The 25343-nt window shown below is 75.4% G+C and overlaps 1 protein-coding gene across 1 annotated transcript; it reads right to left on the bottom strand.

Moving 5' to 3' along the window:
• Positions 1–180: 180 nt before the first annotated feature.
• Positions 181–25343, bottom strand: SNED1 (sushi, nidogen and EGF like domains 1). Its single transcript, XM_037522189.2, is given in 24 exon segments — positions 181–718; positions 1324–1406; positions 1489–1621; positions 3851–4131; positions 5421–5546; positions 5731–5914; positions 6612–6905; positions 7073–7186; positions 7776–7892; positions 8139–8523; positions 9524–9690; positions 13329–13445; positions 13530–13646; positions 14568–14684; positions 15243–15356; positions 15524–15628; positions 15758–15883; positions 16578–16691; positions 16833–16958; positions 17698–17860; positions 18172–18191; positions 18194–18311; positions 19542–19829; positions 25131–25343. Coding segments are annotated over 24 exon segments (4083 nt in total). The 3' UTR covers positions 181–257.

The following is a 25343-nucleotide window of genomic DNA, read 5'->3' as shown; positions in this document are numbered from 1 at the left end:
CTTTCTGGGGGACAGAGTGGCCGCGCCTCCAGCCCTGGGGGTAAGCCGACATCCCGCTGGGCCCGCCCCCCAACGCACACCCAGCCCCCGAGTCCGCCGCGGCCCAGCAGCGTCGCCCGGTGCTCGGCGGACATGGCCCGGGCGGCGCGCCGAGAGCACTGGCCCACTGTCAGCCCACGAGCCAGACGCAGGGCGGCCGTGCCCGCCAGCCGCGAGGTGCCACCACTGCGCACGGTCAGCTCCCCACCTCGAGGCCACTATTTTTCAAGCACCAACTGACTGAGCTGCCTCGGCGGGTATTGGGGGGATGGGGGGCAGGGCCGGGGCAGAGGAACTGGGGGGCAGGGCCAGGGCGAAGGGAATGGTGGGGCCGGGGCCGGGACAGAGGGACTGGGGGGCTGTTTGCCAGCGTCGGTGTCGGCCCAGCCCTCCCTGCCCACTGAGGCCAGCAGCCCAGGCCTCGGCGCAGGTGGCGTGAGGCAGGTGCCCTCGCTGCCCACCTGCTGGGGGTGCTGCCCCGCCGCGCCCTGTCTGTGAAGGGTGGGGCATTTCCACCGGCTGCTCCCCCATCTCCAGGCCGCGGGGGCCCCTGCCCACTTACTTCCCATCTCCTGGTCGCTGCCCCCACCGCCATGTCCATTTTCTGGGAGCTGGAGAGCCAGGCTGACCTGCCGGGGCGCCTCCTCTGGGCCCCCGAGCTGCACCAGAGCTGTGGGCTCTAGGAGAATCGGGGTGTCGAGGCTGCTGCGGTGCAGCCCGCTGCCCTTCCCCTGCACCCCCCTGGGCCCGTGGGCCCGGCGCCCCTGGGTGGGACCAGCCTCTCTCCCGGAGCTCAGTCCCTCCCGCAGGCCCAGGGTCGGCAGGGTGAGCCTTGCCGGTTCCTCCGCGGCCTCTCCCTCCACCCCTGCCCCGGGGGCCTGGGAGCTGCCTCTGTCCCTCTGCTTTAGAATGGTTGGGGTGGCAGCCGCCTGGCCCCCCAGCATGCAGGCCTGTGGGCACCTGGTGACGGTGCTTGTGGAAACAGCTCTTGCCAGACCCGCTCGCAGCGGGGAGGCCGGGAGCCCCCCAGGCGGGGCAGGCGTGGGTTGGCAGGCGTGGTTCGGCTGCCCTGGGCACGGGGCAGGGGAGAGGCGGCTCTGCCCTCAGCGTGGGGCGTGACCTCCTCCCGCTGGCTGGCACCCAGCGGCCGCTATTCTGGGCTTCTAGCCACGCGCGGCCCCTGCAGCTGGGCGCCCACCGTCCTGGGCCGTCTGGGCCGCTGGCTGGGGGTGCGGTGGGGACAGGCGCCTGATCCCATCCTCACGGGGCAGGCGGGGCACTTACGGGCTCTCACGGTCAGTGGCCTGCGGGGTGGGTGGCTGAACCTGGCGCCCACGTGTCCTCTGCCATCCACCGGCTCCGAGGCCCTGGCGAGAGCACCCCGCGGTCAGCCCCATGGGCCGCCCGCCCTCTGCCTTGGCCGCGGGCGCCTGTGCGGGGGCTGCCTACCTGGGGGCCGGGTTGGGTGTTGCGGGGGCACCCCGGTCGCCGAGCAGACGCGGCTCTGGCAGGGCCCTGTTCCTGGGCGCCCGTGGGGGGAGGCCGTCTCGGTGCCAGGGCCGGTCGGCACCGTCCCTCGGGGCTGGGGCAGTGGCGCAGGAAAGAGGTCACGGGAGGCTGCCGCCCGCGCCCACCACCACTGTGGCCCGCCCCGGCCCATTCTGCCCTGTCCGGCCGGCGCGTGCCCGGGAGGGCCGTCCCGCGGGCGGCAGTGGGGACCCGCGCCTGCCGCCAGCGCTCGGTGTCCGCCCTGGGGCCTCCGTCCCCCGCCAGCGCCTCCGGCCTGCTGGCCCCCTCGCCTGTGTCTGTCCCGCAGCCCCCAGACGCTCATCCTCCTGCGGGGCTGCGCTGCTCCCGGGCCCTGGGGGCCTCCCCACCCTCCGGGCGCGGGGGTGGTGGGTGTTGGGGGGTCGGGGTGCGCGGAGCTTCAGGGTGCGCAGGGGGTCGGGGTGCACCGGGCGCCTAGGGGGGTCAGGGTGCGCGGGGGGGGGTCGGGTGCGGGGTGGTCGGGGGTTCGGGGGTGCGGGCGCGGGGCTCACAGGTGATGATGTGCAGGTGCGCGGGCTCGCTGAGGGGTCGGGGGGCGCGGGGGGGGTCGCGGGGGTGCGGGGGCGCGGGGCTCACAGGTGATGATGTGCAGATGCGCGGGCTCGCTGAGGGGTCGGGGGGCGCGGGGGGGGGGTCGCGGGGGTGCGGGGCTCACAGGTGATGATGTGCAGATGCGCGGGCTCGCTGAGGGGTCGGGGGGCGCGGGGGGGGTCGCGGGGGCGCGGGGCTCACAGGTGATGATGTGCAGGTGCGCGGGCTCGCTGAGGGGTCGGGGGGCGCGGGGGGGGGGTCGCGGGGGTGCGGGGGCGCGGGGCTCACAGGTGATGATGTGCAGATGCGCGGGCTCGCTGAGGGGTCGGGGGGCGCGGGGGGGGTCGCGGGGGCGCGGGGCTCACAGGTGATGATGTGCAGGTGCGCGGGCTCGCTGAGGGGTCGGGGGGCGCGGGGGGGGGTCGCGGGGGTGCGGGGGCGCGGGGCTCACAGGTGATGATGTGCAGGTGCGCGGGCTCGCTGGGGGGTCGGGGGGTGCGGGGGGGGTCGTGGGGGTGCGGGGTGCGGGGGCGCGGGGCTCACAGGTGATGATGTGCAGGTGCACGGGCTCGCTGAGGGGTCGGGGGGCGCGGGGGGGGTCGCGGGGGTGCGGGGGCGCGGGGCTCACAGGTGATGATGTGCAGGTGCACGGGCTCGCTGAGGGGTCGGGGGCGCGGGGGGGGTCGCGGGGGTGCGGGGGCGCGGGGCTCACAGGTGATGATGTGCAGGTGCGCGGGCTCGCTGAGGGGTCGGGGGCGCGGGGGGGGTCGCGGGGGTGCGGGGGCGCGGGGCTCACAGGTGATGATGTGCAGGTGCGCGGGCTCGCTGAGGGGTCGGGGGGCGCGGGGGGGGTCGCGGGGGTGCGGGGGCGCGGGGCTCACAGGTGATGATGTGCAGGTGCGCGGGCTCGCTGAGGGGTCGGGGGGCGCGGGGGGGGGTCGCGGGGGTGCGGGGGCGCGGGGCTCACAGGTGATGATGTGCAGATGCGCGGGCTCGCTGAGGGGTCGGGGGGCGCGGGGGGGTCGCGGGGGCGCGGGGCTCACAGGTGATGATGTGCAGGTGCGCGGGCTCGCTGAGGGGTCGGGGGGCGGGGGGGGGTCGCGGGGGTGCGGGGGCGCGGGGCTCACAGGTGATGATGTGCAGGTGCGCGGGCTCGCTGAGGGGTCGGGGGGGTCGCGGGGGTGCGGGGGTGCGGGGGCGCGGGGCTCACAGGTGATGATGTGCAGGTGCGCGGGCTCGCTGAGGGGTCGGGGGCGCGGGGGGGGGTCGCGGGGGTGCGGGGCGCGGGGCTCACAGGTGATGATGTGCAGGTGCGCGGGCTCGCTGAGGGGTCGGGGGGGGTCGCGGGGGTGCGGGGGTGCGGGGGCGCGGGGCTCACAGGTGATGATGTGCAGGTGCGCGGGCTCGCTGAGGGGTCGGGGGGCGCGTGGGGGGTCGCGGGGGTGCGGGGGTGCGGGGGCGCGGGGCTCACAGGTGATGATGTGCAGGTGCGCGGGCTCGCTGAGGGGTCGGGGGGCGCGGGGGGGGGTCGCGGGGGTGCGGGGGCGCGGGGCTCACAGGTGAAGATGTGCAGGTGCGCGGGCTCGCTGAGGGGTCGGGGGGCGCGGGGGGGTGCGGGGGTGCGGGGGCGCGGGGCTCACAGGTGATGATGTGCAGGTGCGCGGGCTCGCTGAGGGGTCGGGGGGCGCGGGGGGGGTCGCGGGGTGCGGGGGTGCGGGGGCGCGGGGCTCACAGGTGATGATGTGCAGGTGCGCGGGCTCGCTGAGCAGCGGGCCGGCGGGCGCGGCCTGCACGGCGGTCACCGAGAGCCGGTAGCGCCGGCCGGGCAGCAGGTCGCGCACGGTGTATGACGCCAGCGTCCCGCGCGGCACGTAGCGGCTCCGCGAACTCGCGCCGCCGGTCACGTTGATGACGTAGGCCTCGAGGGGCGCGCCGGCCGCGGGGGCGTCCCACACCACGTGCGCGGAGGTGGCCGTGACGCGCGCGGCCGTCAGGTTGGCGGGGGCAGGGGCCCTGCGGGCGGCGCGGCGGGCGCGGTGAGGGGCGGGGCCCTCGGAGGGGGCGGGGGCGCGGGGGCGGGGCCCTCGGGAGGGGGCGCAGGGGCGGGGGCGGGGCCCTCGGGGGGCGGGGCGCGGGGCCCTCGGGAGGGGAGGGGGCGCGGGGGGGGCCCTCGGGAGGGGGCGGGGGCGCGGGGGCGGGCCCTCGGGAGGGGGCGCAGGGGCGGGGGCGGGGCCCTCGGGGGGGGCGCGGGGGCGGGGCCCTCGGGAGGGGGAGGGGGCGCGGGGGCGGGGCCCTCGGGAGGGGCGGGGCGCGGGGGCGGGGCCCTCGGGAGGGGGCGCAGGCGCGGGGGCGGGGCCCTCGGGAGGGGGCGCAGGCGCGGGGGCGGGGCCCTCGGAGGGGGCGGGGCGCGGGGGCGGGGCCCTCGGGAGGGGGCGCAGGCGCGGGGCGGGGCCCTCGGGAGGGGGCGCAGGCGCGGGGGCGGGCCCTCGGGAGGGGGCGGGGCGCGGGGGCGGGGCCCTCGGGAGGGGGCGCAGGCGCGAGGGCGGGGCCCTCGGGAGGGGGCGCAGGCGCGGGGGCGGGGCCCTCGGGAGGGGGCGCAGGCGCGGGGGCGGGGCCCTCGGGAGGGGGCGGGGCGCGGGGGCGGGGCCCTCGGGAGGGGCGCAGGCGCGGGGGCGGGGCCCTCGGGAGGGGGCGGGGGCGCGGGGGCGGGGCCCTCGGGAGGGGGCGCAGGAGCGGGGGCGGGGCCCTCGGGTGGGCGGGGCGCGGTGGCGGGGCCCTCGGGAGGGGGGGGCGCGGGGGCGGGGCCCTCGGGAGGGGGCGCAGGAGCGGGGGCGGGGCCCTCGGGAGGGGGCGCGGGCGCGGGGGCGGGGCCCTCGGGAGGGGGCCAGGGCGCGGGGGCGGGGCCCTCGGGAGGGGCGCGGGGGGGGCGTAGAGGCGGGGCGGGAGGGTGTGGGCGGAGCCCAGGCCCCCTGCAGGGGGGTCACCCGCGGCTCCCCCAGGAGCGGCCCGGGGGCCCACCCGCTGCCTGGCAGCGCCCCTGGCCCCCGCGACTGTCCCGCCTGCCCAGGGGGGCGGCCCCAGCTGCTCTGTGGGTCCTGGAGCGGGGCTGCGGCGGAGCGGACCCCTCGGCGAGCTCCCACTAGTCACCCCGCTCCTGATGCCTCGCACCCCTTTCCCAGGCGCCCCTCGCTGGTGCTCGGCAGGGCGCCCCCGCCGGCTGCTGCCTCCCCTCCGGGGGCCTCGGGCAGGGGCCTCTGGGGACCCGCCCGCGCAGGCCCTGGGGAGGTGCCCCCTCTGGGGACGCGGGGTGCTTACGTGTCCACACGTGCAGTGGCGCTGTGGCCAGGCTCTCGGTGGGGTGCGCCTGCGCCCCCGGCCCGCTGAGCGCCGTCACCCGGATGCTGTACCTGTGTCCCGGCAGCAGGGACCTGCGGGGAGGCGCAGGGGCGAGGGCCAGGTCTCGGGCAGGAGCGGTGGAGGCCAGTGTCCAGAGAAAGGGGCCTGGTGTGGACAGGGCTCCGGGCAGGCCCGCCTGGCCTCTCCCCGCGCCTGCTTCTGCGAGTCCCAGCTCTTCCGGGGGCACAGGGGAGGGCGGCCCCCACCCTCACCTACCCGAACGTGAACTCGCCCACACTCCTGTCCAGCTCGGTGGACTGGTCCTCTGGGGTCTCGGGGTGGCGGATGGACGCCCGCACACCGCTGACGGTGGCGTGGCGGATCCTGTGCAGAGCCCACCGCACCGAGATGGCGCTGGCCGTCACGTTGGTGACCTGGAGGCCCTCCACGGGGCGGGGTCCTGGGGACAACAGGCCCTCAGCGGGGGACAGGACGGGCGGCAGCGGGAGGAGGCGGCCTTGGGCAGGGCCCTGCAGCGCAGCGAGGCCAGCCGGCTGTGCCACAGGCACGGGGCTTGCTTTCCTGCTGACCCCAGGTGGCTGGCGGGGGCGTGTGGGCCTGGGGCAGAAGCACGGGGGTCCTCGCTCGGCAGAGAAGGGATACAGGGGCTGCACCCTGGGGAACCAGGAGGGGAGCCCTCAGCTGCCCTGGGCACAGGCCTGGTCCACTGAGTGCTGGCCCCGGGCTCTGACGGGGGAGGGCGGGGCCTCCATCTTGTGTCCAGACGGCGCTCCAGGCGGGCTCAGGTCCAGCCTGCACCTGTGCTCACCCCGAGGGACCCCGCTGCGCCCTCACCGCCCCCTCCCTCGCCTCACTGTCCTCCCTGGTGCCAGTGAGCGGCGGTGACAGCCAGCCCCTGGCCCTGTGCCCACCACCAGCGGCTCCAAGGCCAGAAGGAGCCCCCTCGACGTCCCAGGGGGTGCTCCGAGATGTCCCCATCAGTCCCAGGAGCAGAGGGCAAGGTCCGGAGCCCCTGGACGGCCCTGCGGGTGCCCTCGGCCCTCCCGCCACGCAGCACCCAGCGCGGCTCTGCCGTCCGCCCCCCGCCCCCCAGGGCCGCGTGGCTGCTCCCCGGCCTCGGCGGCGGCCGGACTCACGCGTGCGGGCCAGCAGCACGGCCGGCCGGCTGATGTCGTTCTTGTGGGCGCGGCGCTTGACCGAGAAGACCGAGATGTTGTAGGCGCGGCCGGCCGCCAGCGCGCGCAGCTGGTGCGAGGAGCGGCTGCGGTCCACGAAGTCTGTGCGGCGGAGCGCGCCGTCCGCGGCGGCGTAGGTGACCGCGTAGCCGTCCAGCAGCTGCCTGGCCGCCGGGCCCTCGGGCGGGCGCCAGGAGATGGACACCCCGCTCTCCTCCACCCGCTCCACCCTCAGGGCCGTCGGCGGAGAGAGCTCTGCGGTGCGGAGCGCGCGGGCGTCCGTGTGGGCCGAGCCCGCCCCCGCCCCGCCCGCGGACGTCTGCCCTGGGCCTTTGGCCGCGCCGGGGTCTCAGTGCCCGTGTGGCTGCATTCATGCACGGGGCTGAGGACCCCCTCCCCCCAGGCCTGGGGTGCCGCCTCACCTCTGGCGCAGTCCTGGCCAGTGTACCCCACTTTGCAGGTGCAGCTGTGGGACCCGTTGCTGGCCTGGCAGTAGCCGCGGCCCCCGCAGGGGCTGGAGAAACAGGGGTCTGCCACTGGGGGGAGGGCAGCCCTGAGCCCTGGGCCGCCCTGCCCACCCCCGGGGACTGTCCACGCAGGGGCTGGGCTGGCCCGAGGGCCCACTGAGGGTCCAGCAGGGGTGGCTTTCTGACGTGGGTGACCCATCTTGCCAGGGGCCGGGGGTGAGCAGAAGGCTGGCCCCTTCAGGCGCCCGCTGGTAGCCTGGTGGCTGAGATGGCCGCCCCCTGACCTCCCTCTACGGGGGGCTGGTGTGGATGCCACCATCGTGCCATGCTCCTTAGCTGCGGGGAGCATCTGCAGGCGACCTGAGGGCCCCCGGCAGGCCCCTCGTCTCTGCCACAGTGCAGCCCCCCGTTCAGACCACGCCTTGCTGCCCCGGACTGAGGCCTGTCCTCAGCACTGGGCCTTCACTGCCCAGAGGCCAGGCCAGCCAGACCCAGCTGAGGGCGGGGATGCTGGACCCAGGAGGCCCTGCACCCTGCATGTGTTTCCAGTTGGGGTGCACAAGCAGGGCAGTGCCATGCCGCAGGGGGGCGTGGCGGGGCATGGTGGCTGGCCGGCCGGCGGGCCTGGGCAGGGTCTCCCGGGGGAGGAGGGCCTTACCTGTCTCACAGTGGGGGCCGAAGACGCCCTCGGGGCACACACACAGGTAGGCCCCGCCGCTGCCGCCCTCGCACCGGCCTCCGTGCCTGCAGGGGCTGGGGTCGCAGGCGTCCAGCTCTGGAGAACACCCAGAGTCGGACCGAGCCGCAAGGGGTCTGGGGGAGGGAGAGGAGAGCGGGCAGAAGGGAAGGGAGGAAGGGGAGGGCGGCAGGGGCAGCAGGCCCGCGGGCAGCCGGCGGGGGGACCCTCAGCCCAGAGCCGGCGCCCCCAGCCCCGCCTGGCAGGGGCCCAGCACCCACCCCCACCGCCCTGCGGCTTGGCGGGCACCCTGAGTGCGGGTGGGGGCCCCTGGCCTCAGCCTACCTGTCTCGCAGTGGGGCCCGGAGAAGCCTTCCGGGCACTGGCAGACGAAGGCCCCGGGGAGGCCCCTGCAGGAGCCTCCGTTTCTGCAGAGCTGTGCCTGGCACTCGCCCGCCTCTGCGGACGGGAGATGAGGCTGGGGCCTGCGGGGGCTTCTACACGAGCCCAGAGACCCTGTGCTCTGAGGCGGCCCCTCCGCAGAGCCTGGCCAAGCCCACGCCCCTGCCCCAGGGGCCTCTGTGAACCTCCCAGGGTGAGGTCTGTGCTCAGCCACCCCAGAACCCTCGCCCACCCGGAGAGGCCCGCGTGCCACCAGCCGCCCGCTGGGGACCGTGGGGCAGCGGGGGCCGTCCACGCCGGAGGTGGCGACCTGCGGGTGCTCACCCCCCTCGGGGACCCTCACAGGCCGTCAGCAGCAGGCGGGCTTTGCTGTTCATGACTTGAACACGGTCTCGGGCCGTGGGCCGCCGCTTTTCACGGCCGCGCAATACTCCAGGCGCCCGCGCCCCGCAGCAGTCGTTCCCGCCCGGGTGCCTGGTTCCAGACCCAGGGGCGCGGCTGGCCGGCCGGCCACCAGATCCTCTTCCAGGTGTGGGGCTCACGCCACCCTGCCCAGAAGCCGCCGCTCCCCCGCACGTGGGCTGGAGGCGCTGCCGGGCGCACCTCGCGCTCTGCGTGGCGCTTGGGGGCGGCCGGCGGGGACACGGCCCCCCACCCCCGGCCCCGGGGCCGTGGCCTCCTCGGCTGTGGAGACGCTCACGCGTCAGCTCCCGGCTGCCTCCTCCTCCCCACGGACGTGCTCTGGGATGCCTCGAAGGGGGCGAGCCCCCGAGGAGGCGGCATTGCGCTTCCCCTCCGGCAGCTCTCAGGTGCGGGGAGTCCTGCCAGCCCCGGCGGGGGCTCCTCCCTCTCCCGGGTGCTGCCCGCCTGCAGCTCGGCGCGCCCGCGTCCCCGCGCGCCCATCGCTCCGGCCACTCGGCCGGGGTCCTCGCACGCCTGTCGCGGGGATGGCCCCGTCTGGCCGCGCGGGGGATGAGGGGCTGCAGCCCCCACGGGGTGCCCTCCGAGCGCCTGTCCGCCCCCCTTTCCTCACCGAAGGGCTTAGCGTTTGCCCGGCAGCCTGGCGGGTCCCGTTTCTGTCTGTTCCGGGGGCACTTTTGGTTTTGGGGCTTCGCGGTCTCTAGGGCCGGCGCCTCCCGCCATCCCCTCCGCGCCTTCCAGGGACTCGGCCTTTCCTTCCGTCCATTCCTTCTGCGACCCCTCAGGGCCCGTCCCGCGCGCCCCGGCGTGGGCAGCTCGGCCGTGTCAGCCGCCACACCCGGCTCTCTGCGTGGAGCCCCGCGGCCGCGCCCTCGACAGGAGGGTCAGAGGGGAGCGGCCAGTCCCGCTCTCCGGCTGCTGCCGACCACGCGGCCTCGGGGGCCACAGGCTGGCCCGGAGCCGGCGTCCTCCCCGCTGGCAGCTTCTCGTCTGCTCCTGCGCGCCGCCGCCCTCGGGACGTGGGTGCCGCCTGGCGTCGGGTGGGCGATGCCCTCCTTCACGGGGGGGGGGGTTTCTGGCAGCCGGGGAGCCGGGACGCGGTCGGTCGAGGGGCCTCCGTGACTCGCTCCTGCCCTGCAGCCCGGGCGGCTGGCCCTGACGCCCTGACCAGCGTGGGCCGGATGCGCACCTTGGGGCTGCCCAGAGGCGCCAGCGTTCCCGGCGGCCGCGGTGAGGCCGACACCAGAGCCCCGCAAGGCCCCGCCCCGGAGACGGCTGCGCGAGCCCCCAGCCGAGACACAGCCCCGGCCTCGCGCGCGGCTCCTCTCGCTGGTCCCACAGACATTCTGGCGGCGGGCCTGGCTGGCCGCGCCCGGAGGGGCGAGGGCCATGGGGCCCTCAGGCCACCGCTCTGCATCCCGAGCGCGCCCGGGCTTCCTTCCCCAGCCCCGCTGCCGGGCCCGCCGGCCCCTGCTGCTCTCAGCTGACTCGCTGCGCACCGCCCGGCTGCTCTGCCTGCCCCGCGAGTCTCCCGAGCTGTTCTGTGGCCGTCACGTCCGCCCCCCAAGGTCTCGGCCCCCTGCTCCAGAGCGCCTGACCCTGGCCTGTCCCAGGGCTGCCCGTCTCTGAGTGCCAGCGGCAGCGGGCAGGGAGCGCCCGTGGGCGCCGGGTCAGCCGCTCTGCAGGGCGGCGTGGTGTCCTCACGCGCGGGCTGTGTCCCGCGGACTGCTGGACGTGCGGGGTTTTCCTGACCAGCCAGCCGCTCCGCCGTCCTGTCCAGACACCACGCAGCCCTGCAGAGCGGCTGACCCGGCGCCCACGGGCGCTCCTCGCCGGCTGCCTCTGGCGCTCGGTCTCCTCCCAGGCTCTGAAGCCGGACGCTGGGCTGCCTTGGCCCCCTCCAGGCTGCCCCCTTGCCGGACGCGCTGCTCACAGCAGGGTCCACTGTCACCCTCCTGCGCCACCGGGTCCTCCCGTCCTGGGCTGTCGTCGAGCACTTCAGAACACCCCGACATTTAAGAACTCGGCTCCTGTCCTCAGCACCGAGACTGCTCCTCGTCTTCGGGCTTGCTGGGTGGTTCGGCTCTTCGCCCTGACTCAGCCGAGAGGCTTTCCCGTCTCCCGGCCGGTGGGGAATCTGCCCTCCTGCCTGCACGCGGGGGCGGGCGCGCGGTGTCCCGGGCGGGGGCTGGTCCGGCCGGCGCGGCTTGGGCAGCGCCCCGTCTGCCAGAGTATTCCGGGCTAACCCATTGGGCTTTGAGGCCCCCCTTCTCGGGGCCTCGGAGCTGTCTGCAGGGGGCCCCTCCGTCGCGCCGGCATGTCCGACAGGCCGCTGGACACACCCTGGGTGCCCGTCGGTGTCCACCTGTGCTGGGCTCTGCAGCTCTGGGTGGGCAGGTTCGCCCCTGCGGAGGGGCCGGGCTCCCTGCCTGCGCCCGGACACTCAGCCCTCGCCGGGGCGCTGCGCTGCTGGCCTCCCCCTGGATGGCCTGTCCTCGTGGCCTCACCCTCGGGATGTCCCTGCCCTCACGCTTCCCTGGTCTCCTCCGTTTTGCCTCTTGTCCTCAAAGTAGTGTTTTCACTTGGCGCGGTGAACCCCAACATCTGCAGGGCTTCTAATGGGTACACGTCAGTATTCCTCACCTCCAGACGGGAGGCATGGGGACCCCCAGGGAGCACCTGGGCCCTCAGTGGCTGCCCTGCCAGGGGACTGGGGAGCCCTGGAAGGAGGCTGGGCTGGGGTCTGGGGCACCTCAGGAAGGGGCTGAAGGCTAGGCTGGGTACTGGGGTGCCTTGGGAAGGGGCCGGGCCTGGGCTGGGGGTTGGGGTGCCTCGGGACGGGGCTAGGGGCTGGGTACTGGGGTGCCTTGGGAGGGGACTGGGCGGGGCTCTGGGGCACCTCAGGAGGGGGCTGGGGGCTGGGCCGGGGCACCTCAGGAGAGGGCTGGGCTGGGGCGCCTCGGGAGGGGGCTGGAGTGTCTCGGGAAGGGGCTGGCAGGGTGCTGGGCAGCGGCAGTTCTTGGCGGGCCTTGGTGCCCAGTCAGCCTCCCCTCCAGCCGCACCTGGGGCCCAGCCCTCCAGACGGCCGCCCCCCGGGCCCAGGGCGCTCTGCCGACCCCTGGCCCTGCTGGGCCCGCAGCAGACCCACCCCCGCCGCGCGTCACCCTCGCTGGGGCCCCGCGTCCACTGGGCTGGAGACGGGCCGGCCGGCCCCCTCCCGCCCCGCCCCCAGTGCTCGAGCGCCCTTTGTGGGCGCGGTTGTTACCTCAGGACCTCCTCATGCTGCCCCCCGCCTGGCCGGGCTGGCCCTTCTCCCAGGGCGCTCCAGGCCCCACCCCGTCCTCGGCCCTGGGCGGTGTCCAGTGCCCGTGACCCCGGCCGTGACCCTTGTCTGACCCCGCCCTGTCGCTCCCCGCTGCCCCCTCCTGGTTTACGTCCACCCCTTCTCGGGAAGCCCTGGCTGGTCTCCAGCTCAGGGCTCAGTGCCGCCTGAACCCCGCGTACCACTTCTGCACCCCGATTCCTGTATCTGTGCCCCATGTGCCATGTCTGCACCCTGATTCCTGCGTCTGCACCCCATATGCCATGTGTGCACCGATTCCCACGTCTGCACCCCGATTCCTGTGTCTGCACCCCGATTCTTGTGTCTGCACCCCACGTGCCATGTGTGCACCCCAATTCCTGCGTTTGCCACCCGGATTCCCACGTCTTCCTTCAGTGTCTCGTGGTTCTGCTTTGTGGCCATGGTTCCTTCCCGTGGCGGCAGCTTCTTGCTCATGGGTGCCCCTGCCCCCCACAACCTAGTGCTGAGCGCTGGCACCTGCGGGTGGCTGTCCCACCCTGCCCTGAGCACCCCGCACGGTGTGGGCCGAGGCAGGTGAGTGTGGCCTCCTGGAGTGACCACCAGCCCGGGGATGCGAGGACAGGCCGGCGCGCTGCCAGGCGCCCCTCCCAGGCCTCAGAGCTGGGCCTGAGCAGGCCCCGCAGGCGGGCTCTGGGGGCATCTGGGTGTGCTCCCCACCTCTGAATGAACATGTTTAAAATTTCTGGTTCCCTGAGATGTGCACGTTCTGGCTGGGGACACCCCCTCCGGGCCCCCCACAGTGGCCGGTCCTCCCCGGGTTCAAGGTCCTGACCGGCATTCCCCGTGGGGCCTGATTCCAGCTCTGGGTGGGCAGCAGTGGGGAGGGGGTGCCTGACCGTGGGGCCGCAGTGGGGCGGGGAGGCCCGTGGGCCGTGGCAGGGCGGGCAGTGCTCACACCACAGAGGCCAGGGAGGGGCCGGCAGGTCACCGGCACTGGGTGGCCCGGATGCCCAGCGGCCGGCAGGCCTGGACGTGGCGGGGTGCTCGGGGGGCTGCAGCCCACCCCTGCCCCCCACCCTGCCTGCTGCCCCTCAGGCACAAGGCCCCTGGTCCCACCCCCTCCCAGCCCGGCCGTCCTGCAGGAAGGTGCCTTGACGTCTGGGCTGCCCGGGCCTCCTCGCCTCGCTCCCCGCCGCCCTGCCCGCCACGCCACCCCTCCCAGCCTGGCCTGGGCCGTGATCGCAGAGGGAGGCGGTGCAGGCGCCCCCAGAATGAGACCGTGGGCGCCCACCACACGTGGCTCTGGGGCGGCCGGGGGCGCGCGTCCTCCCCGGGGGCCTCAGGCACAGGGGTGACATGGCCGGGACCCCGCCCGCCTCCCGCCCACAGGCCCCGCCGCTGCCGCTCACCCGCCTCGCAGCGCCGCCCGGAGAAGCCGCGGGGGCAGTCGCACTTGAACTTCCCCACGTAGTGGAAGCAGGTGCCGCCGTTGCGGCAGGGGCCCGAGGCGCAGGGGTCCGGCCTCCCTGGAGGCAGGAGAGGGCCGGTCAGGGCCGGTCAGGCTCAGGGGCGCCCTGCCCCCCGCCCCCGCCGGGGCCGCGCGGGCTCACCGATCTCGCAGTGCCGGCCGGTGAAGCGGTAGGGGCAGCTGCAGCGGTACTCGCCCGCCGCCTCCCTGCACGTGCCCCCGTTCCTGCAGGGCCCGGAGCTGCACAGGCGCGGCCGGGCTGCGGGTGGGGCCCGTGTGAGCAGCGCCCGGCTCAGCCCTGCGCTCGGGCCAGGCCGGGGCAGCGCAGCCAGCCAACCCGGCGCGTGGGGCGCCCGAGACCCCCCGCAGCCTCAGCGCCCCCGCCACGGGCGCTCTCGTACCTGCTGGTGGGGTTGGCCCGGTGCAGCAGACACTGCACCCCCACACGGGGGCCCGGGGCCTCAGGTGGCGGCCTGGCACCCGTCCCTGCGCAGCCCTAGGCCCAGGACCTGGAGCCCCGGGCTCTGTTCTCACGCCTGTGCCCCCACCCCGACCTGATGTGTGCGCCCGCGGGTGGGGAAGCGGGACACCCACGGGGGCTGCTCTTCAGGCCCCTGCTGCCTCCAGTTTTGGTGGAAGTGTGCACCCCACTTCCACCTCTTCCTCCCAAGCCCTGTGGGGTCTCACCGGCGCCATGCCCAAGTTCTGGTCCCTGCACCCCTGAAAGCAGCCACCCATGTCCCTGGGGTCTGGACTTGGGCCCAGAGATGTCAGTGTTGGGTCTGGGGCTGGGCTGGGCCTGGGCTTGGGCTGGGCCTGGGGCTGGGCTGGGCCTGGGCTTGGGCTGGGCCCTGGGGCTTGGCCCAGGCGGCTCCCACACAGTGGTCCCCAGCAGGGGTCCTGGGAGTGCACGGTGGAGGGGGCCGAGGGCTTCTCCTGGGAGAGCCTCTCCTTCCCGCGGGGAGGCGAGGCCTGGGTGGGGCTCCCCGTCCAGCCCCAGCCCCCGCTCCCGGGAAGAGCCCCAGGTAGGGACATCTGTGGCCGGTGCCCACAGGGGGCTCGAGCAGCCTCCTCTGCTTCTGACCGCGGGGTGCCCCGGGCCCATGGGACTGGCAGCTACTCGGCCGCGCTGGGCAGGGGCCGGCCCCAGTGCAGGCAGTGCCCGAGGGCGGCCGCCCACCTTGCTCGCAGCGCTGGCCGTGGAAGCCGCGCGGGCACACACACGCGTAGGCGTCGTCCCGGGCCTCGCAGGAGCCTCCGTTGACGCAGGGGTCCGAGTCACAGGGCGACGGCAGCGCTGGGGACAGAGAGGGTCCCGGGCGGGCGCCACGCTCACCCCCAAGAGACCAGGTCTCCCCGGCCCGGCCGGGCCGTGCCCTCCCCTGCCCTCCGGAGCTGGGGCTGAGCTGGGCACAGACGCGCAGTGGCCCGCGCACGCCCCGTCCTGTCCACGCCGGCAGGACCGGGTCAGGCCACCCGGCAGGCGGCGAGGTCAGAGTGCAGTGACCCCCGCCTCCGCACCCCACCCCCTGGGTGGCAGAGCGCGGAACCCCCATACTTGGCCAGTGACAACCCTGTTTAGCCCCGAGTGCTCAGCCCTGCCCAGTGACTGCAGCCTCAGGGGCGTCGGGGCGGCCCCCTGCAGCGTCCAGAGGTGGTTTCCCACGGGCGCCTGGCGGGGTTTCGGCTCCGGAGCAGCCGCCAGCACAGGAGAGGCGCCTCCTTCCCCTCCCACCCTCCTGCCTGGGCTAGGAGGACCCCGCGTGTGCCCCCTGCACGTGCCCCCGCTGCGCGCCCCCACGCATCCCCATTCACCCCTCTCCACCCCCCACCCCCCGCCTGCAGCGCCTCTCACAGTGGCTGACGTTGCGCGGCGTGTGGCAGACGCACAGGTAGCTGCCCGCGTGCTCCATGCAGTAGCCCCCGTCCGGGCACTGTGTGTTCACGGTGCAGGGCGTGGCCGTGACCTCTGCGGGAGAAGGCCCGGCTCCCTTCCGCACCCCGGCCTTGGCCCCCTGCTGGCTGCCAGGCCACCCCTCCTGGGCGAGCACAGGGCACAGGGGCAGGATCTAGACCTGTGCCCCCGTGGGCCCAAGCCAGGCACCACTGGGGTGTCTCGGGGCCCTGGGCACCTACCGAACTCACAGAGGAGCCCGAAGAACCCGGGGGGACACTGGCAGACAGTGGCGTTGGCCTCTAAGCATCTGCCGCCGTTCTGGCACTCACAGCCCGCGGGGGTTCCTGCGGCAGCCAGAGGGGTGCTCCAGTGCGGGTGCGGTGCCACCCCGCACCCCCCACCCTGTGTCCCCCGCCCGCCACCCCACGCCCGCCACCCCGTGCCCGCCACCCGCACCCGCCCCGCCCACGCACGCTCCCTGCAGTGGGGCCCCGCGAAGCCTCCGGGGCACTCGCACACGTAGCCCTGCTCCGCGCCCACACAGGCGCCCCCATTCTGGCAAGGGGCTGAGAGGCAGGCGTCCGGCTCCGGGGTGCCTCCTGCAGAAAGGTGGTGGAGCCCGCGGTCAGCAGGAGACCTCGCCGTGCCCAGCCCTGCCCCGCCACCCGGACAGCAATGAGCAGGGTGCAGGGGTGGGGGGCATGCGCCTGGATATGAAGGGGCCTCTGTGACCCCCACAGAGCCTGGGGCAGTGAGGCCGTGGAAGTGGGGTCCCCCTCCTTCACAGTGGGGGCCGGATCTGATGTGGTTGCTCAGAAGCGCGGAAGGGCAGCGTGGCCAGGTGGGGAGCAGCGGGGTCTCGAGAAGGGTCCCCCCATGTCCAGGCTGTGAGCCCCTCCGGGGCTAGAGGGAACAGCCCGCACTCCTGCCAGCAGCAGCGGGGCTTTGGGGTTCAAGGGCACAGACGGCAAGGGGACTTTGTGCCGCCCCCCCAGCTGGTGGACCCCAGAAGCCCCTGGTGCCCATCAGCCTGCCTGGGGGAGGGTGTCCGGCTCCCACCACCTCCGCAGGGTCTCCGCCCCAAGCTGAGCTCGGGTGTGGTCAGGGCTCTAGCCAATCTGGGGAGCTAGGCCCCTCCTCTGGACCCCGGGCTGCTGACCTGCCCACGCCCACAGCGCGAGCCAAGCCCTCTAGCACACGCAGCCCCACAACTGTCCCTGCGGGCGCCACCTGCCCCAGCTAGGCGGGCCCTGTGCCCCCCACCCCGCACTGCTGGGCCTGGCCGCCTCCTACCTGCCTCGCAGATGGGTCCTCGGAAGCCAGCCGGGCACTGGCAGCTGAAGCCATGGGCACCAGGCGCACACGTCCCTCCGTTCCGGCAGGGCTGGGAGGCGCATGCGTCCACATCTGGGGGCAGGTGCGGACTCAGCGCAGGGCCCAGCCCGGGCGGGCGGGGGCACAGCACTGCGGCCCAGGGGCGCTCCTGCCTGCACATGGCCTGCGGCTCTCAGACCCGGTGGCCGCCCAGGGAACGCACCCAGAACGCACCCAGCTGGCACTGCCGCCCGGTGAAGCCCGAGAGGCAGGAGCAGCTGTAGGAAGGGTTGCCCGTGACGCAGTCATCGATGCACTTGGCGCCGTTAAGGCAGGGGCGCAGGGCCAGGCACACGGAGGCTGCGGGCAGAGGGACACGGTCACCCCCCTGCCCCGCTGCGGCCTCGCCTTCCTCCTGTGACCGGGCGGCGCCCCACGCTGCACCACCGCCGCCTTCTCCACCCACCGAACCTGCCCGGGCCAGGAGGACACAGGGGCCAGGCCCGGCGGGGGGCCAAGGCCTCCTGGGCAGGACAGCCAGAGCAGGACAGGAGCTATGGCCCTGGGGCTACAGCGGCTGGTGCGCCCTTGGGTGAGCCCCGCGCCGGGAAGCCAGTGCTTCCCCAAGCAGGCCAGGGCAGAGCCGGCCGCCCAAGGTCCCTGAGGACCGCCGCCGCTCCTGGCCCGCTCAGCTCCGGGGCGGCCCGCAAGGACAGAGGCCCGGGGCTCCGGCTCCTGGCGCCACTCTCAGCCCAGGACACCGTCATTCCCGGCAAGTGGCCCCCATGACCGGAGGCGAGAAGTGACAGCACCTCCCACCCCCCGCAGGAGACCGGCCCCGCGGCGCGGCCGCTGGGGCTTGTCCAGGACCAGGGCCTGGAGAAGGGACAGGAGGGGCCCCGCCCCGCCCCTCGCCGTGGACCCCGCCCCTCGCCGAGCCCCCCCCGCCCCCGCCCCGCCGCGTGGCCCCGCCCCCGCTGAGGCCCCGCCCCTCGCCGCGGCCCCGCCTGAGGTGGCCCCGCCCCGTCCCTCGCTGAGGCCCCGCCCCGCCCCTCGCCAGGCCCCGCCCCGCCCGCCCCCGAGCCGCGGGTCCGCTTACTTGTATGGCCGCAGCCCCCCACGCGCACCTGGGCATCATCGATTCTGAACGCCCAGCGCCCGGGCTCGCCCACGTTGGTCGTGGTCTCCACCTCGGCCATGTCCGCCGTGCGCGAGCCGGGGATGCTGAAGTAGCGCAGCCCGTCGCCCGCGTTGAAGCCGGCCTTGGGGTGCGGACAGTGGGGGCAGGTACGGGCTCCCTAAGCCTCCGAGCCCCCCGCGGTGGCCGGGGTCGGCGGGGTGTCGGGGCGGCCCACCTCCAGGGGTACCGAGCCCCTCCTGGCCTCCGCGGGGCCGGCGGCCGCAGGACCGAGCAGGCGGGAGGTGGGGCTGGCGCGGCCGCCCCGCACACCTGGGGCCCGGGGCCACCCGGGGCCGCGCCCACCCCGCCCGGCCGCTGGCCTGCGTCGGCCCCGCCGGCCTCGGGCCTCCGCACAGTCCGTCCCTCCCCGCCCCGCCCCGGGCCGGGCCTTACCTGCGCTGCGATGCCCCCAGGCCGCTGGCGTTGCCCCCGCTGCTGGCGTGCGTGCCCGTGGTCCACGTGATGGACTCGTAGTTGAAGATGGTGAAGGAGAACTTGCCGTCGGTGATGAGCACCGTCTGGAACGTGTTGACCTGCGGGGAGAGGCGGTGAGCCGGCCCTGCCCTGCGGCCAGCCCCCAGCCGCGCAGAGCAGGCCGCGCCTGCAGGGCTGGGCGCCGCCCAGGGGTGATCCCCATCGCCCAGGGGTGATCCCCATCGGCTGGCACGGGGCGGGCCGCCCGGGGCGAACTACCGGGTTGCCTCCCTCGAGGGGCGGGAGCGGCCGTGTGGAAGGGAAGGAGCCAAGGGGGCACGGCGGCAGCGACAGGACTCTGTGGGCTTGGCGGACTGTCCCCTGCCCCCCGTGCCCACGGCTGCACGTGCCCACCGGGCCGACTGCGCACCGGCACAGGCGGCTGCATGCTCGGCGACCCTCGTGCCAGGAACGGGGCGCCCCAGGGACGGGGCCGGGCTGGTGGTGGGACCCCCTGAAAAGCGGCGAGCTAGTTCTGGGCGCCCCGCGGGGGACGGAGTGGAGAGAGGGTGTAGGCAGAATCATGAAAGTCCTGGAGGACACCGGCTGCTTGTGGCCGAGGCCCTGGAGGGTGGGGGTGGGAGAGAGGGCGGAGTGGGGCGTCCATAACAGATTTTGAAACCGCAGCCCCCTCAACTCAGCAGGGCCCACAACATAGCAGGAAAGCCCAGAGCAAGGGCAGAGGCGTTGGCGAAGGGCGGGAGGACCCTGCGGAGGCGCCGGCCAGGGGAGGCCCAGGGCGCGGTAAGGCCGTCCTCGCCTGCAGGGGCTGGGGGGAGGGGTGGGGGCGGCGCTGTGCACGAGGACCTGGGCAGACCCGGGCGGGCGCGGGGTGTCCTGGCCCTGGCCTGCTCTGCACAGGCTGGGTGGGCCTCTCACATCCACTGGGCACCCGCGAGGGGCTGCGTCCAGGCGGGGCCAGCGACTCAGCACTAGCGCCCCAGACCCAGAGGAAGGGGCAGCCGCAGGGCAGAGCTGGGAGCGCCTGGGCAGGTGGGCCAGGTGGGGGTGTGGGGCCCACAGGGAGGGTGGGGGCCGGCCACTAGAGAGCCACCGGAGGCCGTGGCCTTCAGCAGACACTGGGAATGAGCTGGCTTCCGGGATCCCCTGCCCCATGGTGACCTCGGCCAGGCGGGCAGGGTCACTCCAGGCAGCCAGCCCCTCCGGAGAAGGCCGTGTGCTCTGCCGCGTGCTCCACCCCTGAGGAAGGACAATCCCCACATGCCCCAGGTGGGCCCAAGAGCCCCGGCCACGCCCTGGCGGCAGCGGATCCTGAGGCCCCGACTCACAGGGGAAGAGGCGCTGCCTCCGAAGAAAGTCACGCGGAGCCAGGTGGCCACGAAGACCCAGCTGGCGGAGAAGCGGGGCAGCTCCGGGAAGTAGCGCCGGACGTCGGCCGAGGCGCGCTGCAGCGTGGCCGGGTCCGTGGCCTCCCGGTAGTGCACGTCACCGGCTCGCCGGTTGTCCACGTCCGCCCAGAAGGCTGCCACCACGCAGCGGTCATTGGCAATGGGGAAGGCCGCCGGGGTGAACTGGGACACCTCCTTCAGGAAGGAGATGACCCCGTTATTGTTCACCTGTTGGGCAGAAATCCAGAGGGGTCATGGGGGGCTGCAGGCGGGCGGGTGGCCAGCGGCCGCCCCCCCCGAGATGCCCTCTGAGGACGAGCCGGCCCCAGGAGGCCCCGGTGTCCAGGGCGGGAGGCTGCCTGCCCTCCAGACGGGGGGTCTGGGCGCCCAGTGTGCTCTGGCCCCAGGTGGGCTGCCCGGTGGTGCTGGCTCCCGGGGCCTCCCGGGCGCAGGACATGCCCAGCCTCACAGCCAGGGCTGGGGGTGAAGAGGGGGGGCCGGGCGGGGAGTCAGTGCTCGGGCCGCAACGGCAGGGGCCGGCATGGATGGGGCTGGAAAGGCCACGGCGGGGGCGGGAGGGACGCTGTGCTCTGGACACCAGGCTGTGGAAGGCCTGGAGGCCCCTGGCAGGGCAGTGGAGCGTCCTCCCTGGCCAGAGGCGTCCGTGCCCCGGGCCTGCACGGGACACGGTGCTGTGGGACTCTGGCTGGGGTGTGGAGGGCCCTGGGGACCCTTGGCAAGGGCAGGCCTTGTCCCTGGCCACCGAAACGGGCAACCATCCCCCCCGCCCCCCTGCTCTCCGGGGCCCCTGACAGCCACCCATCCCGCACGGGGGCCCGCCCCAGCCCGGGCCCCAACCTCGGCAACCTCAGGAGGGACAGAGCTCGGCACTTGCTCACGGCCGCGGCTGGTCAGCCCCCGTGACGCAGGGTCCCTGGGGGCCCCTGACAGTTGGGGGAAGCGCAGGTGAGCCACCCTGCCCAGGCTGCGCCCCCGCCCTTCACCCCAGCAAGGCTGGCGCTCCACGCCTGACACGGACGAGGCGGTTCCTGGGGCCTCCCGTGCGCCGAGGCAGAGGAGAGCCCCCAGGCAGAGGCATGAGTCCCCCTCTAAGTGAGTGTTCAGATGCGCAACCCAGGACGCAGGCAGAGGGTCCACTGAGGAGCGGGCAGGGCAGGAGAGCGCGGTTCCGGGGTTCCGGCACAGACTGGGGGTTACAGCACAGACGGGGGTTCCGGCACAGACCCGGGGTTGCGGGGACAGACCGGGGGTTATGGGCGCAGACACAGGGTTCCGGCACTGACCCGGGGTTCCGGCACTGACCCGGGGCCGCGCAGGCCATGCCCCCAGAGGTGAAACGCAGACTTTAAAATTCCGTCGGGTGAGCAGGGCAGGCGACCTTGGTGAGGAGCCAGGCTGGACGGCTCCATCTCCCCGATTTCAAGACTCAGCCCCAGGTGGCAGCAGCCAGGGCAGGGGCAGCGTGGACAGGTTGGGCAGGCAGCTTGGGGGCTCGTGCACCGGCCCCGCTGCGGAGCCCACCACCCCCAGAGCCCAGGACAGAGCTACCTCAGGGGTCAAGGAGCCAGACGGGGCGTTGCAGACACAAAACTCAGAGGAAAACCTGAAAATTCCGTGACGCCGAGAGTCTCGTGGTGACGTCTCGGCTGACACGAGGGGCCCTGACGCGGGGGAACCAGCGAGACCCGCGCCGGACCCGGCGGGGACAGGCCACAGGCGCGAGGCCCCCGGGAGGGTGGCCTGTGTGCGGGGCCCGGCGGCCAGGCTCCCCTGTCTGGGTGCAGCCGGCCGAGGGGGCGTGTGGGCTGCAGACACAGCACGGGGAGCACAGCGGCGGGAGCACAGTGTGGGGAGCACGGCGCCGGGGGCACGGGGCGGGAGCACAGCGTCGCACCCCGCGGGCTGCCCCCGCGCCACCCACACTCGGCGCCCAGGTAAGAGGAGAGAAGCAGACACTTGCGAACCGGCCCCGAAACGCCGGTGAGGAGCCGCCGAAGCCCAGACTCCAAGCGTCTCCCGGGGCCAAGGGCCTCCCGCTGCCTCTGCGGCCCCCGCCCCAGCGGCCTTCGGAAGCGTCGGGCGGCGGCGGCGGGTCCAGGCCCAGTGGCCGGCGGGCATCTAGCGGGGCGGCGACGCGGGCGCTGGCGGCGGGCGCGGCAGGCTCAGGCCTGTGCAGAGCAGGCCCGGGGGCCGCCGGGAGGTCGTGGGCAGGGCCGTGGCCGCGGGCTGTGGCCCCAGAGCGCGGGCGGCGCGGGACCCGGGCCCTCGGGCGGTGGTGCTGGATGGTCCAGGGGTGCCCATCGCGCCGGCAGAGGCCCACGCGCCCACATTCTCGTGGGGGCTCCAGCCCGGGAGCCCGGGTCGAGCGGGCATCCCACCCCTGCCGCTGGCCCCGGCAGCCGCCGGCCACCTCCCCGGGGCCCCGGGACCTCGGCTGCGCACGTGCGGTGGCGCGCGGGGCCTTGGCGGGGCTGGGCGGCGGCTGCCTCCCCGCGGGCCCCTTCCCTGGTCGGCGTGAAAGGCCGGTGAGGTCCTCCGGCCCAGGCCCCTGCCTGGCTTCCCGGCCCGACCCGGCCTGGGGGCCACTCGGCTCTGCGCCCCAAAAGCCGCAGATGCTGCAGAAAGACGCCTAGAAAGATCTGAGGAGCAGGAGGACGCTCGGGAGTCACAGAACAGGCTCGTCAGGGCGGCCACGCTCAGGGGCGGGTCAAGTCCTGGCTTTCCCGCAGGCTGGAGACTTGGGGGACCCTCGGCCCCCTCGCGGGGAAGCCGGCACCAGGGCGGGGGCTGCGCACGGCCCCCCAGGCTGCGGTTCTGAGCAGTGAAGAACTGCTCCGAGTGGAGCCAGAAGGAAACGCACCTCGCCCAGACGTGTGGGGGCCGCGCCCGCCAGAGCCGGGGCCCCGCGGACCTCGGGCCTCCCACCCGCCAGGCCCGCCCCGAGGCGGGTGTGTGGGGCCGGCCGGCCGGCCAGGCCCGCAGACGAAGGCAGGAAACTGCACGGCTGCCCGCGCCGCTCGGGGCGCTGCGCTGACCACGCTGGGGCCCCGGGCTGGGCGCCAGGCGGATGCGAGTGCTCGAGGGCGGCCCCAGCAGGCGGGCGTGGGGGGGAGCCCGGCGGGAGGCTGTGGACTGCGCCTCCCGGTGCGGGGCTGCGTGTCCCCGCCAAGGACCGCGCTGGCCCGGCCGCAGCCCGCGAGAGCCGAGAATGGGAGCAGGAACAGCCGAGGGCGTCCAGGGACGCGGGTGCCCGGGCGCGGGTGCTCGCCCACGAGGTGCAGGGGTGCGGCAGGGAGAGGCCGCGGGGCTCAGGCGGGCAGGCCAGGCTGTCGGCGCTGGGGTCCCTCCGGGTGGCGTCCCAGCTGTGGGGCCCACGCGCCGGCCCCTCCCGCCTGTGTTTGGGGAAGGGGTTGCGGGCAGGACGCTGGGCCTGGGGAGGCCTCTGGGGGAGGCGGCTGCAGGTGGGGTGGGGGTCTGGGCTGCAGGGGCAGCGACCTGCGGGTGGGCCCTGTCACCCCCAGGCCGGCCACTGGCCGCTCCTCAGCCGCCCCCCGCCTGGGGTGGGAGCTCAGCCCCACGGCCACTCCCTCCGCCCTGTCCCCCCCACCAGGACAGGGGGACCCCCGCAACCCTGTGCTTGCCCCAGGGAACACCTGAGCACCCCGTGGGCAAGGTGGGGACAGGAGCTGGGCCCCGCGGGGAAAAAGGTGGGAATGGGTGCACATCAGGGCCTTCTCGGGGGCCTCTGTTCCCTTGGGGAGGGAGATGCTGTTCCCGCCAGTGGCCACCTTGCTGTTTCTCCTCCCTGCAGTGCCCCGAAAATGAGCAGGACGGGCCCCACCCCAGGCAGGCCAGCAGCCGGCCCCGCCCACTGTGCTGGTGGGCCCTGGGGGGGCGAGCTGGGCCTGGACCATGGCCTGGAGCCCTGCCTGCTGGCCCCACCGGGGGCCTGCGCGGCCCAGCAGGACATTCAGCCACTGGACACCCGGGGGCAGCAGGGAAGAGGCCACGGTGGAGTCACTGCTCTCCAGGGAGTGGCCTGGTGCCCTGCGGCCTCTCCCCCGAGCCTCTCCCCTGAGCCCCTCCCCGAGCCCCTCCCCGAGCCTCTCCCCTGCAGCCTCCACCTCCCTCCACCACCCTCCACCGTCCTCCACCCGTCCACTCAGCGAGCCTGCTCTTTGCCAGGCAGTGGGCCGGGGCCCACATGGGGCAGAAGCCAGTGTGACGGGCCCAGCCCATGGAGCTTCCTCCCTGGACACCAGGCAGTGCCGGGTTGGGGGCCGGCTGATGTCTGTCCCCCTGTTGGATGAGGGTCAGAGCCGGTGCTCACAGGGCAGGAGCCTCCTCCCGGGGTGCCCGGTCAGGTCCACCTGCTCTGGGATGGGAACCTTCCATCTCTCGCCTGGCTGACCGCCAGTGTCCCCCCACGCCCTGCCCTGTTCCCCGTCCTGGCCACCGAGCGCTGGGGCTGCTCAGCCGGGGTTTTGCGAGCCCCCGTCGTTCTGCACAGCAGGGAGAGGCCGTGGGGCTCCGTGCGCCCACGCCACATGCGCTTTGTCGGCGCCGCGGCCCAGGGAGGCCCGCCGCCGGCCAGTGGCCAGATGCCCCCGCTGGTGTGCCAGCAGCTCTCCCCGTGGGGCCGACCCACCCGGTCGCGTGCCGGGAGGGCTTCCGGGACACTGTTACGCGCGTTGCCATCTCGGTGATGTCGCCTGTGACGCTGAGCGGGAGGGTGGGCCTGGCCCAGACGCCCGGGGACGTTTGGACAGCGTCCCCTACAGCGCGCCAGCGAGGGTCCCTGTTCCTCAGCCGGGCTCGAGCGGCGCCACAGGCCTGACCGCTCTGCCCTGCCCACCCGCCCCCGGGGGCTTCCGGCTGGGGCGTCCACCCGGGCAGTGGTCACCGTCACCGGCACGCGCCGAGGGGGCGGCAATGGGAGACGCGGGGGCGGGGCTGCGGGCGGAGGGGCTGGCGCTGGGGTGGGGGTGACAGGGGCCGGTGGGGCGCGCGAGGGCACAGCAGGCGGTGCCCGTGGAGACCCGGCTGGGGGTGCCCGGCACGGCCCACCGCGGAGAGGTGAGCGCGGGGCGCAGACGCGGGCGGCGCCGCCCCCGTGGGTCACGAGCAGCTGGGGGACGGCCTGCGCGCCCGGCCCCCGCGAGGCGCCCCCACTCGGGAGCCCCGGGGCGCCCCTGGGGGCCGGGCCCAAGGGGAGGGAGGGGGGAGAGGTCAGAGGTCGCCCCTCGCACCTGTGCTGCGGGCGCCGCCCCGGCCCGGCCGCCCCAGGTGTCAGCGGGCCGGCCGGTCCCCTCCGGGGAGCAGCCCCCGCCAGGTGCCCCAGGGCGGGCGCCGCGGGGCGCGCGGGGCGCCCGCCGAGGTCCGGGCCGGCGGGGCGGGGCGGGCGCCCCTGGCCGGGTCTGCGCGCGCCCCCCGCCCCCCGCGCGCCCCCCGCGCGCCCCCCGCGCCGAGGCCGCCCCCGCGCGCCCCCGCCCCCCGCCGGGCACTCACGTAGAGCCCCGAGTGCGCGGCGCCGAAGAAGGGGAAGGGCGCGGCGAGCGCGCGCAGCCCGGAGCCGCCGTCGTCCTGCCGCGGGGTGGCCGCGTCCCCGCGCTCCGCGCCGAACGGGTAGAAGTCGGCGAGCGCCACCGCGCCCCGCGCCCCGCGCGCCCCGCACCCCAGGATCGCCGCCAGCAGCAGCGCCCCGGCCGCGCGGCGCGGCAT

Source organism: Talpa occidentalis, unplaced genomic scaffold, assembly GCF_014898055.3.
Source record: "Talpa occidentalis isolate TD23 unplaced genomic scaffold, MPIMG_talOcc4v2.1 talOcc4.3, whole genome shotgun sequence".
In the NCBI taxonomy this organism is placed as follows: Eukaryota; Metazoa; Chordata; class Mammalia; order Eulipotyphla; family Talpidae; genus Talpa; species Talpa occidentalis.
This window is presented reverse-complemented; position numbering and strand designations above follow the sequence as displayed.